The sequence below is a fragment of the Fusarium odoratissimum genome (assembly GCF_000260195.1).
Source record: "Fusarium odoratissimum NRRL 54006 unplaced genomic scaffold supercont1.16, whole genome shotgun sequence".
NCBI classification, from domain to species: Eukaryota; Fungi; Ascomycota; class Sordariomycetes; order Hypocreales; family Nectriaceae; genus Fusarium; species Fusarium odoratissimum.
The window spans coordinates 575,370-588,917 of record NW_022158702.1 but is presented as its reverse complement, the minus strand read 5'-3'; the positions used below and the strand labels follow the sequence as shown (position 1 = coordinate 588,917).

Genomic DNA, 13,548 nt, shown 5'->3' with positions numbered 1-13,548 from the left:
CACTTTCAGCTGGGGTCAAGGTCAGCAACCCTCACGGTACTGCAGAAATGGATCTCTGGTAGCATGTGTGATATAAGAATACCGCCTCTTCCCAACCCTGGTGGCCGTCCCCGAGATCCCCCATACTGTTCGATATCTCTATCACTACTCCAACATAAACACAATGGTCACCGACGAGCAGATCGAGCATGAGCGCCGTCAACATGCCCGCGTCGGCTCATACTTCCTCGGTCCCCGCGCCGAGAACTTTGAGCTTCTCAGTGAATTCTTCACTTATGTCTTGAATGAACAGAAGGACACACGAGAGAATCTCTACAGGGATGATCCAGCCTTCATTACTGAGGACATGATCAAGACGGAGGAGTTTCAAGGTAGTATTGCTCAACTTCGTGAAGACGTCAAGGATATATCCAAGAAGCTGTCCACCAACTCGATTCCGTTTTGGTCGCCGAGGTATAATGCTCATATGAACATGGATACTGCTATGCCTAGTATCATAGGATGTAAGTAAGAGGCTGGTGTATGCTGAGCATTGCTGATGGGACGGTATGTAGATATGGCAGCTATGATGTACAACCCCAACAACGTTGCGACAGAGGCTAGTCCCTACACTACTGGCGTGGAGCGTCAAGTCGGCGAGGACCTTTGCCGCATGCTGGGCTATGGCTACGGTGTTGGTGGTGAAGACTCAGATGTTGAACCATGGGGCCACATTACCTGCGTCAGTAAACTCTTCATGTGTCATGATGATGTCTAACAACATTGCAGGATGGCTCGGTCGCCAACCTTGAAGCCATCTGGGCAAGTAAGTCTATCATTCCATCCACTATAACTTTGCTTGTCTGACCGATGACTTAGTTCGAAACCTCAAGTTCTACCCACTATCCCTCAAGCTCGCCATGGCCGAAGGCGCACCACTCAACTTCCTGACTCGCATCAAACCCCCCTTCAAGGTGTCCACTTGTAAAGGAGAAGAAAAGGCCTTCACCGAATTGTCCACATGGGAGCTTCTCAACCTGAAGCCCACCGCCATTCTCCAGATCCCCACTCGCTTGACTAGCGAATATGCCATTTCTGCCACCTTCCTCCAGACTGCTCTGAAGGATTACCTGATTCAAACTGTCGGAAAGGAATATGTTGATCAGAAGTTTGGCATCACCAAGCCTGCCAAGTTCTTTGTTAGTGCCACGAAGCATTACTCTTGGCCCAAGGGCGGAGGTAAATGAACTAATCGTTTCCCGCAACAGTCTCACTGACAAATCTGTAGCCATCTCTGGTCTTGGCTCCGACAACTTTGTCGACATCGCCGTCGATGAAGAAGCCCGCATGGACATCTCCAGCCTCCGCGCCCATCTGGAATCCTGCATCGAAGGCGATGACGAATCTCAGCATACACCGGTCTTCGGCGGTGTCGTCATCATCGGATCAACTGAACATGGAGCATGTGATCCTCTCCGTCAAGTCGTTGAGCTCCGCGAAGAATTCCAGGCCCGCGGTCTTTCTTTCGCTATTCATTGCGATGCTGCGTGGGGAGGCTACTTCTCCTCTATGATTGAGCGTAGAATGTTCGCTCCTATTCCTGGTGGAGACTTACCCTTTGTTCCGAAGTTGGCCATTCAGCCTTATACGAGGGAGCAACTTGAGTTTTTGCCTTTTGCTGATAGCATCACTATTGATCCTCACAAGTAAGTTCCAAAGTCCGTGATTAACATCTAGTCTCCTAACCGTTGACAGGTCCGGCTATATCAACTATCCTGCCGGTGGTCTTTGCTACCGTGATCAGCGCATGCGCTATCTCATCACTTGGACTAGCCCAATTGTCTACCATCAGGGTGACGATAAGGGAAGCATGGGAGTCTATGGTGTTGAGGGAAGTAAGCCCGGAGCTGCAGCAGTGGCTACCTGGTTGACTCACAAGACCCTCGGGCTTGAGGTTGACAGATACGGTAGACTCCTTGGAGAGGCCATATTCACTTGCACTAAGGTTTGCATCGCTCATAGCCCCGAGACCTCATGTACTAATACTCGTGTAGCTGTACTGTCACTGGGCCACTTTGACCAAGCCTGAAGATGACTTGATCGTTGTACCTCTTATCAGACTACCCATTGAGCGCAACGGTGGCTCAGCTGAGGATGTTGCGAAAGAAAAGGAAAGAATCCGCACAAAGATCCTTGGAGTCAGTAACGAGGACCTGTTTAAGGATGAAGAGACTTGGGAGCTTTTGGAGACACTTGGTGGTGATTTGATGATCAACGCTTTTGCATGCAACTTCCGGATCAACGGCAAGCCCAACACCGATATCGTAAGTCACTTTAGATTCTCATCTTGGCGTATATACTTACACGATGCAGGGAGAAGCCAACTACCTCAATCAGCGCATCTTCAAGCGCCTCTCCTACACTATTGAAGATGACGCGACGCCCATATCTGATCGGCCTCTGTTCCTCACCTCGTCGTCATTCAGTGAAAAGGCTTATGGCAAGTGTTTGACCAATTTCAAGAGGCGCCTCGAGCTCTCTAACAATGGTCATCCCGCTCACGGCGATTTGTCGTTCCTGGTCAATGTGACGATGAGCCCTTGGCCTACCGACTCGCCATTCCTTGAGAGTTTGGTCACTTCCTTCAGAAAGATCGCAGAGGAAGAGGTGCAGGTAAGCTTTCCAGATTGAGCCTTACATAACTTATACTAATAGCAGTAGCATGTTCTTGCTCGCAACATCGAGAAGCCAGACATCCACGGCTTCGTCGTCCAAGGTCACGACAAGGTCTACCTAGTCCACATTCCCATGTTCAACATGGCCGCTCACCGCTGGCAAGTCATCATCACCGCTGAGCTCCCCGGCGAGGTCAAGGAACTCTACCAGAAACTGCGAAAAGAAAATCCAGACAAGTTCTACACCATCGCCAACGTGGAGCCTGAGAAACTCGGTAATCTTCTTGAGTCAACTGGCGACGTTGAGTTCCGAATGGATGATGGCATCCCGGCTGATGGCGCTGAACCTCTGGCCAAGTTCAAGCTTTCTGACATTCAGGTAGTTGTCAAGAGGTCTATGTCTTACGATGACTTGGACAGGAAATATCCTGATAGAATGCCGTTTTACCTCTATGGAAGCAATGCTGAGGCTAATATCGACCATGTGCTGAGAACTTCGCCCAATGCCCAGCTTAGCGGAGATCGGGTCAAACTCAATCTCAACCCGGCATTGAGCGATGAGCAGCTTGGCAAGGGTGTAGTCTCTGTACTGGAAGACGTCTATGAGAACTCAATTCAGCCGCTGTAAGCGTTTTCTTCTAACGTCGGAGTTGTTCACGCTGACATTTTGCAGACCCCAAGAGGAGAATGAGGAGGGAACCTTGGTCGTCAAGACTGATGCCCCTGGGCTGTCGCTTGTTCCCGATCACAAGCATAGGGTCTCGGTGTACAACAACTACGATGACTTCCTTGGAGGGTCCAAGCCCATCGCAAGTGGTGACTTGAGTCTCACATCCAAGATCTTTGCTGATTGGGGAATGGTCAACATGGATTAAACATCAATAGGTCATCAATGAAAGTCATGAGAAATCCGTATTAATTCCAAATCATGGTTACTCTAAATGAACTACCAAGCGATGCATATAATAGCTGAACATATGTTCATCATCTTACTTCTTCACAGAGTCAGAACCCATCTCATAGACCGGCTCCTGCTCACGGGCCTCAGGACCAGCCATCTCATACGCCGGCGCAGGTGTGTGAAACGGTGGGGGCGATGGCTGTTGATTCCATCCCCCAGGTGAAACTGGCCCGACACTTGACATAGGTCCACTCATCATCGATATACGAGCATCTGATGGTGCAGGAGATGCCGCCATGCTATGATCAGGATAAGGCTGTACAGCTGGTTGGTAATGCTGTTGCTGAGGGTATGGGTTCTGGTTCATAGGGGCGGGAGGAGGAGGAGGAGGTTGCTGTTGAGCCATGACAGGTTGAACCGGTGCTGGGGCGGGTTCAGGCTTGGATTTACGTCTGCGCAGCAGGCAGACGGCACCAAGACCGATGAGGCCAATGAGAGCGACGCCACCGACTACACCGCCGACAATAGCACCGACAGGTGTTGACTTGGACTTCTTTGTAGGCTCAGGAACATCAGAAGTAGTCGTTGTTTCTGTTTGTGTCTCCGTCTCGCTTGCCTGGCCAGCAGAGCCACTATCAGTGTTGGTGACTGTTGTTGACTGTGATTCGATACCATCACTGAGAGTTGTAGTGACGAAATTGGCATTCTTCTGGCCTTGGTATGTGAACTTGACGGATTGAACATCCTCGACAGATGTGGAAGCGCATCGATAGTCGAAAATACCACTTGGGTAGGCATACGTGCGACAGAAAGGCGTGTCGGAGTTGGTACTAAAAGTTCAGTCAGCATTGAGACTCGAAACCGGGACAGACAGTAGTTAATCACCATAAGAGATTGAAGGTGTTGCTCTGACAAACGTCATTGCATTGACTTGGGTCAACAGCTTTACTGGACTCAACGCAAGCGACGTAAATCTCGGATGCGCAAGCGACTAGACCAACACCACTCGAAGCAGCCCATGAACACAAGCGATCATTCTCACAGGTGACTGCAGCGCCTGGTTGGCCAGACAAGTATCCGCATGTCTTATCGGGCGCGATAGTAACCTTCAAAGGCTCACTCGATGAATCTGCTTGTCGAATTCGGAGTCCATCGTTGCCGACGAGCAGCTTGAGTTCATCGAGGATACCAATTGGGGATGCTGTTATGGTCGGTGCTGGTATGTCGCGGGCGTGATTCCTTTGGGCGGCGCGAGCAATGTCCATTGCATTCACGGCCTGGAGCATAGCTCCGAGAAGGAGAGCCTGTGAAGATGACCGCATGGTGAACTGCAGCCAAAAGTGTGAAAATTGGTACTAAGAATGGTAGGGAAAAAGAGATGCACGAGGAAACAACCAAGCAAAAAGACGAGAGACGCGATTGCAGGAAACAATCATTATGAAGGAGCCAGCCCAGAGCGAAAATGCGGCTTAGCTGATTCTCCCCCTGGGCAGATCAAAACGCCACTGGAGGGCCAGAACCAATATTGTGTGGCAGGGCTTGCAGAAGCTGAAGCCTCCATACCAAGGGTCACCTCAGCCGCACCCATTCAGCGTGTTGGTTAGCAATCTCCGCCTCGATCCGGAGCTAATTACACTGGGAGAGGACTTTTAGACGAGGGCTTGAGGTCCAAAAATAGAGAGATATTGCGTTAGATCAGAGGGTTTGATGAGATTTCTTCCGACGAGGGTAATGCAGGGACCATCACGACCTGGAGAGAGGTTTCAATTGCTTCAAGACGTTGTTGCTAGGACAGGATAAATATCGTTGACCGCGCTGCTCAATTGACGCAGAGACCTCGTTTCCCCAATGAGGTACACGATGAAACCACAAAAGCTCTTGTTGCTGGCTGCATCTACGGACCATTACTCAAGCACTGCCCCTCTACCATTCCGCATCCGAATATCCTCATCACCAACATACAGTACCTAGTTCATCTCAGGTCCAGACCATTTGAAGAGGAAAAAAGAAGAATAATGAAGCATGCGATAATGGTGGCAATCCATAGACGAAAGACAGATTGACCATCCCTTGCTTATCGTCCTCTCGTCGCACAGCTACCCCTAAACAGCGCCCCTGCCTCTATACGAGATCTCCTCCGTAGTGCAACACTTCATCCCGACAACCCAACTCAATTGGGCATGACTCCCAAGACCGCTGTTTTGCAAAAAATAAGCATGAGCCGTTTTCATCTCAGCGAATATGCTTAAAATCAGCCCTGCGATATCTCATTGGCTTGGCGTCGGGAGCTGAAAGATTTCGGCGCTATGATTTGGGACTATTGGTCTTGGCAACAGTCTCACAGCCCCGGAAAATGAGCCTTGTAAGGCTCTCAGTACCTCAAGTTGAGAAACAATCGCGGTAACGTTGCGGTAAGTGATGGGTCTTGGCTGAGTTGCGATGGAGAAGCCGGACGAGGAATTGAAGGGCAGGACATGTAGCCAAGAGGTGAGGCTCTGTGCACACCAGAGCAGCAGAGGTCCTGTGATTAGATGGTGCAGAGAGGGGTGCTGTGTTGGCGGTGGTGGTCTAGATGCGCCTATAGTGATCCTTTGCCGCTAAAATGAGGGGTTGAAGCACCACGTCTAGAACACATCACAGGCCAGACAGACTTTTCAACAAGTGCTGCTTGGTTGCTTCGACTTCTCTTTCAGAAACCTTGACTACGTTGCTGTCAAATTTTACTAGGAACGTCTGACTTTCTAGCTAATGAAATAACCTTAAAAAACTTAGGAGAACAATAGAAGAATAACTCATGCCGACCACGTCACGCAGTTTCAAGCTTAGTGCATAACATAACATGCATAACTCTTATGCTGACGATGTAGGACTTTATGCACCAAAGAAAATCGTCTGTCAGCAAATTCTGGCCTGTAATTCGCGAAAGAGACATAATGACATCACTCACCTCTGGTTTATTTCCGTGAGCCAAGGCATTCGTCAACTTCAATAGACATCTTCATAATAGCCATACTTCTCCTCTGCATCATGACTGTTTTATCCGACTTGCCTGACGAGACCCTCGAAAGAATTCTCGAGTTAGTCACAAGTAACCGCGAGTCCCTTGAAAACGTCAGCCTCGTCAACAGCCGCTTCAACAAAATCGTCTTTCCTCTCCTCGTGCGCCAATGGAACAACAGCCAAGAATGTCTTGAACCCTCTATCGAGAGACTTGCTCTTCATCTTCTCCGAAACCCTGATCTTCGAAGGCACGTTGAAAGGCTGGACCTCGGATATCTTCGACCCTTACACGATCATGATCCCGATTCAGCTGACTTGAGCCCTGAGAGTCTAGCTGCTCTCGCAGACGCTGCTGAGAAGGATCTTAATGTATCCAAGTTTCTCTCAACTCATGTGTGCCATCGCATACGCCTCGGATGCGAAGACGCCATCGCGGCCTTGATCTTGGCTTGGTGTACGAGGTTAACCCATCTGAATATTACAGTACCTTCCCTCCATCCTGGTTGTCACCAACACTTTATGCCTTTGCTTTACGTTAAGGAGGCTGTTTGTCGGTTGCTTGATAGACCGGCTAAAATGGCACCACAGTTGCCCCTTGGCCAGGTTCGTCATGTTACTCTGCAACCCTGGAATAGCGAGGAAGTTTTCGACATGGCATATGCTAGATCCTTTCTGCACCTCCCTTGTATTCAAACGCTCTGTGCCTATGGATTGTTTGATGACCTGGACAACGGATCCGAGAGCGATGACAATGAACTCCCTCTGACAAATCTTGTCGATTACGTGCTCCCTTTCCCAGTTTCGACATCACCAATCACAGAGTTAACCATTGTGGGATGCTTACGATCTGGAGTCCCAGATTTCATCACTGCATGTCGGTCCCTCAGAAAGCTCAATGTTCGTGTCGACTATGGGCTCGGAATCTACGGTATGCCAGACCAAAACGAGCTAGCAGAGGCTGTTATAAAACACAAAGACTCTCTAGAAGACCTAGACCTCGACATTAGCATCATGAATTTCCCCAACCCGGATCCTGTTTTAGAGGAAACCTATTCACAATTGTCACGCATCCGGACTCTTGTGGTCCATATCGCCGACTTCTTCAAAGGTGCCTGGTCAAAGGGAGTTGAGGACTGTGTCAAGGTCGTCCTTGATCGAATACCTAAAGATATCCAAGTTCTCAAGCCTCGTTCCCATAGGTTCATCGAAAGCTGGGTTAGTAGTAGTAACGATGTGTTCCTTGAGCCATACCTGGAGGGTATCATAGAATTACTTGAAGAAGCTGGACCACAAGGGCGGTTTAGCAAGTTGAGAGTCCTGGATCTCTCGGAAGCATTTGTGGATGACCCGATTATGTTTGATATTAAGAGGGTTAAGCAATTGGCTAGGTCCAGAGGGGTCAAAGTTTTGTTGCATTATTGAAGTATTGCCAGTACTCTGGAGAAATATTTAATTAATCTCAGATAACAATGAACACCTAAAATCTTATATAATCCAAAGTCTCTGCCACATTTGCTTATGAACCTCGGGAAAATGCCAGTTTGCACGTTCGCGCATAATATGATCGTCAATGCCGAGGGCTTGTTCAGTTAGTACTTGCTACGCTGGACACGCATGTCTTGGGTGCAGCTGTAAACAGCCCTGCAATTCTTATGCGTTTGGTAACGATGCCACGTATAAGGGATGGATTCACAGGTCTGGCTATTTTGATGGGCAACTTGTCGGCATGGATGTTGACTTTGAGCTTTGTAAAACCTGGCTAGGTCTCTGAAATGAATAGCACGAGGAGTGCAGGGAGTATAAACCAGTGGGCATAATATCTCGGCCAAACAGGCTTATAGACGTTCAGAGTGACTGCATCGTCTCTGGATCTTCTTCATCCGATGGCTATGCTGCCTTAAGCTACGCCTGGGAGTCTGTCCGCGCCAGGTATAATTCTGGGCGATACCATTACTGATGCCATGAAGTTCTGTCGCCAAATCGATCTGCGCTTCTTATGGGTCGATCAGTTGTGCATTCCCCAAAGACCGGGCTCGGTCGACCCTGAGATCCACCACATGGCGTCAATCTACTCCGGAGCAACTTGTACTTTGGTCGCCTTAAGCGGCACTACGTTTGCTGACCCCCTCTCAGGGGTTCGACCTGGTACAAGGCATCCTGAGTCACAGCACCAGGCCATTGTAGATGGCTTGAGGCTCATGATATGCTACCCATCGCTTTTCACGGAAATTGAGAGCTCAGTCTGGTTCAGTCGCGGCTGGACATTTCAAGAAGCAGCATTTTCGAAACGAGTCTTTTTCTTCACGACGTCACAGACCTTCTTCCTGTGTCGCGAGACGATGTACTGCGAGGAAAGTGTCTGGGAAGTACCAGATGGTGATTCCATGGCAGCTTGGGCAAACACCAAAACGATAGAGGCTGAGAGAATAAAGGATCTAATCATCCTCCACACCTCAAATGAATCGTACCCAGAGGGGGGTTATTACAGGAGTGTCGAAGAGTACACTAAGCGGACCCTGGGTTATCCCCAGGATATCCTTAATGCGTGGGCTGCCGTGATCCAGTGGATGGAGGAGGACAAGAAGCGGGGATCGACTTGCAGTTTCGGTCTTCCCTTGGACCAGTTTGGGTTCGGGCTGGGATGGCAACCTCTCCATGGCCACAACCCCGATCCTGTCAACCAGCGAGCCGGCTTCCCTAGTTGGAGCTGGTCTAGCTTCCAAGGTCCAGTTGAGTGGTGTCTTGAAGTACCTTATAGTACACGGACGTCTGGTGGAGGGCGAGAGAGCTTCTGGGGTAGGCCCGGCATCGTCCAAGAGACAGACATTGACATAACGTTGCGTGAAAGATATGATAGATATCTCTCACCAGTGCGTATATCTCAGAGTCCTTTCGCGCCACAAAATCCCATCCTGGAGTTCAAAACCTCAGCTGCTCATATTACTGTCGCCAGAAAACCCGACGGCAGGACTGGGCTACCAACCTTTGATATAACAGAAACCGACGGGTATTCGATTGGAAGCCTGCAGTGTGATCCTGGTTGGCGTGACAAACAGCCAGATAGGCTAGAGTTTATCGTCTTTGCCACTGCCAAACTGACAGATCCTCAGCCTCCCCAGTATTCCGGATATCCTGCCGGTTGTGGAACGAGCCGATATAACGCCAAAATGAGCGGTCGCTTATTTTCCGATCAATACAGCTATGAAGTCGCTGTCTCTCGATGGCAAGATTTATGCTCAAAGGAGCGATTTGTACTTGATTTAATGTGTATCTCCAGGGGAAGTGACGGCCTCGCCCGAAGGGTTCAAGTTTGCCATGGAATATCCTTGGATCAATGGCTAACTCTAGAGCCCAGGGAAGTCTTCGTCAGACTTGGATAATCTCATAGAACGGCTGGTACTTGCCCAAGTAAGCTGACACTATCACCATCATGTATATTATCATTTATCTTGTCTTCAGTCTTTGTCAAGCCTATACGCGGTTCAATAAAGGATCTTTCAGTCTTAACCTTGTTCAATAATCGGATGGCAATTCGCAAAGACCTTCAGGAAGACAAAATTATCCGATGAAGCAATGGGTGCAATGTTGGTGGGTCTGTTGGTCGGGTCTGTCGCTGTGCCCGTAACATGCATCGGATTACGTTACCCAACCAGGCAGTATTGTATGATTGCATATGAGTTGTTTTTCTTCTTTCCTGCCTATCCTCAGCCGAACTCCGAAAATCACCTAACTAATCATTGTTTTCTTGCTCTCATTCCTCACGTTAATGCCCTTTTCCATTTCACTCACTCTTAGCAACCATCTGCTACATATTACCAGCCAACAGACGCATTACATCATGTCGGCACCTACCCAAGAGCCGCATGAGGCATTGGTATATAGAGACCGTGGTATTGAGTGTGTCGATCGATGCTGACTCTCTGAATAGGCCGCTGATACCTTTGACGATAGCGACTCGACTTTCTCTGGCGTAAGTTCAGCGGCGAGTCTCCCAATGGCGCCAAGCCGCATGCGTGATATTGCACCGAGAGTCAGAGCTAAATAGCCACAGACCGATTCAGAAAGCCTGGATTCACTTCGATCAAGCGTCTTGCGGTTCCAAGAGGAGAATGGACGAACATACCATGCCATGAGCTCTGGCAGTGAGTCACTGCAGTTAAATCCAGTTTGCACGACTAACAGCGAATGCAGAATACAATTTCCCTAATGATGCGTCTGAAAGTGATCGTCTTGGTTAGTAAATCGGAGACAAGGTTTTCTACTATATGTTGAGTTTTGATACAGATCTTCAACATAATCTATGGCTTTTGACTCTACAAGGAGAGCTTGGGCTCAGTCCAAAGATCAAAGAGCCTGCCAAGCGAGTCATGGATGTCGGAACGGGAACCGGTATTTGGGCTATCGAATATGGTGAGCTAGATGATTCGAAGATCAACTCATGCGATGACTGACGGTTGTTACTTAGCTGATCTTCACCCAGAAGCTCAGGTACAACCACCTTTTAACTCTATTAGGCTTATCGGTAATTGACTGTTTCAGGTCGTTGGCGTTGATCTCAGTCCCATTCAACCTTCATTGTAAAGCTCCAACTTACTGGCATAGTCTGGTGAGGCTAACCTCGTCATCAGAGTCCCACCGAATTGCGTCTTCGAAATCGATGACCTCGAGAAAGAATGGACCTGGCCAGAGCCATTCGACTTCATCTTCTGCCGCGTCATGACAGGATCCTTCGCCGATATGGAGAAATTCGTTCAAAATGCCTACGAGCAAGTCAGCCCTTCAACAAACCACCGTTAGTCTTCTAACGCATATCAGTAATATCGAACCTGGCGGCTACCTTGAAATGCAAGACCTAACATATCCCATCGCCTGCGATGATGGAACACTCCCCCCAGACTGCGAAGTTCTCCGCTCCGGTCTTCTTAGCATCGAAGCCAGTGCCAAAGCAGGAAGAGCCATTAATCTTGCTCCCAAGTACAAGACCTTCCTTGACAAGGCTGGGTTTGTTGATGTGGTGGAGAAGCAGTTCAAGTGGCCTATTAACGAGTGGCCCAAGGACAAGCACTATAAGGAACTGGGAAAGTGGTCTTATGCTAACATTAACAATGGCTTGGAGGGTCTGTTGCTTGGATTGTTTACGAGGTTCTTGGGCTGGAGTGCGGATGAGGTCCGCGTGTTCTGCAGTGCGATGAGAAAGCAGCTGCGCGATCGAAGTATACATGCTTATATCCCGGTGTAAGCCCCTCTCTACGCTTGATCCTACTACGACCTTCTGCTGACATTGGTATTTATAGTTACGTGGTTTACGGAAGAAAGCCACTGGAAGAGCCTGCAAGCAAAGCTTAGGACATCATCTACGTATTTACAATATGCAGAACGTTCTACGTTCTATGTCCTTCTCCGGCGTGGGTTGAAGTTGTATATCTCGTTTCCATAAGTTTTCGTTCCTCTGAATCCTGTCAAAGTCCAGATCATACGTTACATAAAGACATTCAAAGCTTTTCCAACATATACCTCATCATCTCGAGTTCCCGGACTAGTCCAAGTTGCCCAGCTTCCTTGAAAAGTCGATGGTCTCTGTAATTCCCTTCTCGAGACTGATCCACTCCCTTCCAGCCCACTTTTGCAGCAGCTCGGGTGCAATATCGTTCTCAATCTTGTAGCTTAAAACAGGGTCTCCAGGAACAAAGTCGTCTTCAAAGTCTTCCTCGGGATATGCTTTGCGCATGATAGCCAAAACGTTGTTCCAGTTGAAAGACTTGGCCAGTGCTGGAATGCGAGCGCCTTTGACATCTGGGTCGATAGCTGCTGCCACGTAAATGACAGCTGCGTCGGAGACGTGAGTGTAATAGACTATCTCGTCAGCTTTTCCGAGACTCTTATCCATATCTCTGTCAACTTACCCGTTGTGTTCTCCTTCAGGGCATCTGTCTTGCCAAGGTATAGTTGCTGCAAGAGCTGGGTAGGCATAGGCCCATAGTGTCTCGCATCCAGAGGATCGCCCAGAGTCCAACAAGGACTAACCGAATTGACTTCCCAAGGAACCTTCTCGTCTTTCGCGAACTTCCATACCGCCTTCTCGGCGTCAACTCTGGCAGCCAGGTATACTGGAAGAATACGGCTCAACTCATATGGTGGCGGCGCCTGTGCGACCTTGACCAAATCCTCGTTCCACGTATCCTTCCCGATGCTCTTTGTCTCCCCGGGCTTGGGCCATACTGCCGACCATAGTCCAGCTGCTACCACAAATCGCTTGACTGAAGCTTCCTTGGCAGCAGATCGGCACACGGTCAAGGCAGCTTCGGTAGCTGATGCAAAGCCAGCGTTGGGGTCTGGTGTATAGTCACCGATATTGGCGAGATGAATAATAGCCGAGACACCTTTCACCGCCTCATCGAAATCTCCGGGCTTTGATGTGTTTGCGACAACCAATTCCACTTTTCCTTCGTCTGTGTGCGGCTTCACAGATGGGTGCTCGAGGAGCCACTTGCTATATGAGAGATCTCTCACTGTCCCACGCACTTTGAAGCCTTGCTTCAGAAGCTCTATGACCACATGGCTGCCGGTGTAACAATTCGCTCCTGTCACGAGGACCCATGAGCCTTGGGGAATAGCCGTCGGTAAATGGCTCATGTTGACTGACACTGTTCAGCGTGAATCTTCCCAAATGGTTCGTATGTAAAGAGCTCAGACTGTCAAAACGGACAGAAGGCGGTCATGGGAGTCAAGGTATGATGTATAATTTGATCAACAACATCGGAATCGAGGGATAAGATGAAGATGGGACGATATATGGAGCATCGATCCCCGCCTTCTTAGCGTGAACCCGGAATTTTTCAGCTTCCGCTATCGCTAGCTTGCGGTGAGCCTGAAATCTAAATGAAGCGATCGCTTCCGGTTCATTAGGCCGAGACTAAAGATTTTAGCGATGATACGGATGACGGAATTTGGGGCCGTAGCCGCAGAGCGCAGCTACCAGCCATGACTATGTTT

At 49.1% G+C, this 13,548-nt stretch overlaps 6 protein-coding genes across 7 annotated transcripts; 4 read left to right on the top strand and 2 right to left on the bottom strand.

The window, feature by feature from the left end:
* Positions 1-163: 163 nt before the first annotated feature.
* Positions 164-3,569, top strand: FOIG_09799 (uncharacterized protein; the record flags this gene model as incomplete). The annotated part of the gene is made up of 10 exons (XM_031210088.1): positions 164-503; positions 555-721; positions 769-805; positions 859-1,218; positions 1,268-1,685; positions 1,735-1,984; positions 2,034-2,303; positions 2,353-2,652; positions 2,701-3,278; positions 3,328-3,569. The coding sequence occupies 10 exons, from the start codon at positions 164-166 to the stop codon at positions 3,527-3,529; spliced, it is 2,922 nt and encodes a 973-aa protein (XP_031060339.1). The 3' UTR covers positions 3,530-3,569.
* Positions 3,505-4,973, bottom strand: FOIG_09798 (uncharacterized protein). Its single transcript, XM_031210087.1, has 2 exons — positions 4,441-4,973; positions 3,505-4,385 (listed from the first exon to the last, which is right to left on the bottom strand). The coding sequence occupies exons 1-2, from the start codon at positions 4,875-4,877 to the stop codon at positions 3,644-3,646; spliced, it is 1,179 nt and encodes a 392-aa protein (XP_031060338.1). The 5' UTR covers positions 4,878-4,973; the 3' UTR covers positions 3,505-3,643.
* Positions 4,974-6,582: 1,609 nt separating this feature from the next.
* On the top strand, positions 6,583-7,977 carry FOIG_09797 (uncharacterized protein; the record flags this gene model as incomplete). The annotated part of the gene is made up of 1 exon (XM_031210086.1): positions 6,583-7,977. The coding sequence occupies one exon, from the start codon at positions 6,583-6,585 to the stop codon at positions 7,975-7,977; it is 1,395 nt and encodes a 464-aa protein (XP_031060337.1).
* A 539-nt stretch (positions 7,978-8,516) lies between these two features.
* On the top strand, positions 8,517-9,935 carry FOIG_09796 (uncharacterized protein; the record flags this gene model as incomplete). Its single annotated transcript, XM_031210085.1, has 2 exons — positions 8,517-8,640; positions 8,689-9,935. The coding sequence occupies 2 exons, from the start codon at positions 8,517-8,519 to the stop codon at positions 9,933-9,935; spliced, it is 1,371 nt and encodes a 456-aa protein (XP_031060336.1).
* A 458-nt stretch (positions 9,936-10,393) lies between these two features.
* Positions 10,394-11,901, top strand: FOIG_09795 (uncharacterized protein; the record flags this gene model as incomplete). Its single annotated transcript, XM_031210084.1, has 10 exons — positions 10,394-10,429; positions 10,484-10,525; positions 10,607-10,697; positions 10,747-10,788; positions 10,840-10,965; positions 11,021-11,043; positions 11,095-11,132; positions 11,184-11,347; positions 11,406-11,790; positions 11,850-11,901. 10 exons carry the CDS (start codon positions 10,394-10,396, stop codon positions 11,899-11,901), a joined length of 999 nt encoding a protein of 332 aa, XP_031060335.1.
* Positions 11,828-13,335, bottom strand: FOIG_09794 (uncharacterized protein). 2 transcript variants are annotated; one of them, XM_031210083.1, is made up of 3 exons: positions 12,459-13,326; positions 12,033-12,408; positions 11,912-11,979 (listed from the first exon to the last, which is right to left on the bottom strand). In XM_031210083.1, the coding sequence occupies exons 1-2, from the start codon at positions 13,186-13,188 to the stop codon at positions 12,092-12,094; spliced, it is 1,047 nt and encodes a 348-aa protein (XP_031060334.1). In that variant the 5' UTR covers positions 13,189-13,326; the 3' UTR covers positions 11,912-11,979; positions 12,033-12,091. The 2 variants fall into 2 exon arrangements, with proteins under 2 accessions (XP_031060333.1, XP_031060334.1); XM_031210082.1 differs by having other exon boundaries at positions 11,828-12,408; positions 12,459-13,335.
* Positions 13,336-13,548: the final 213 nt, after the last annotated feature.

Bases quoted from the DNA above. Each gene is read 5' to 3' on its own strand.
- FOIG_09794 (XM_031210082.1), bottom strand. From the start codon at position 13,188: ATGAGCCATTTACCGACGGCTATTCCCCAAGGCTCATGGGTCCTCGTG. The intron at 12,409-12,458 runs GTAAGTTGACAG...CTGACGAGATAG, and splicing joins CCTGAAGGAGAACACAACGG to TCTATTACACTCACGTCTCC.
- FOIG_09798 (XM_031210087.1), bottom strand. From the start codon at position 4,877: ATGCGGTCATCTTCACAGGCTCTCCTTCTCGGAGCTATGCTCCAGGCC. The intron at 4,386-4,440 runs GTGATTAACTAC...CTGAACTTTTAG, and splicing joins AACACCTTCAATCTCTTATG to TACCAACTCCGACACGCCTT.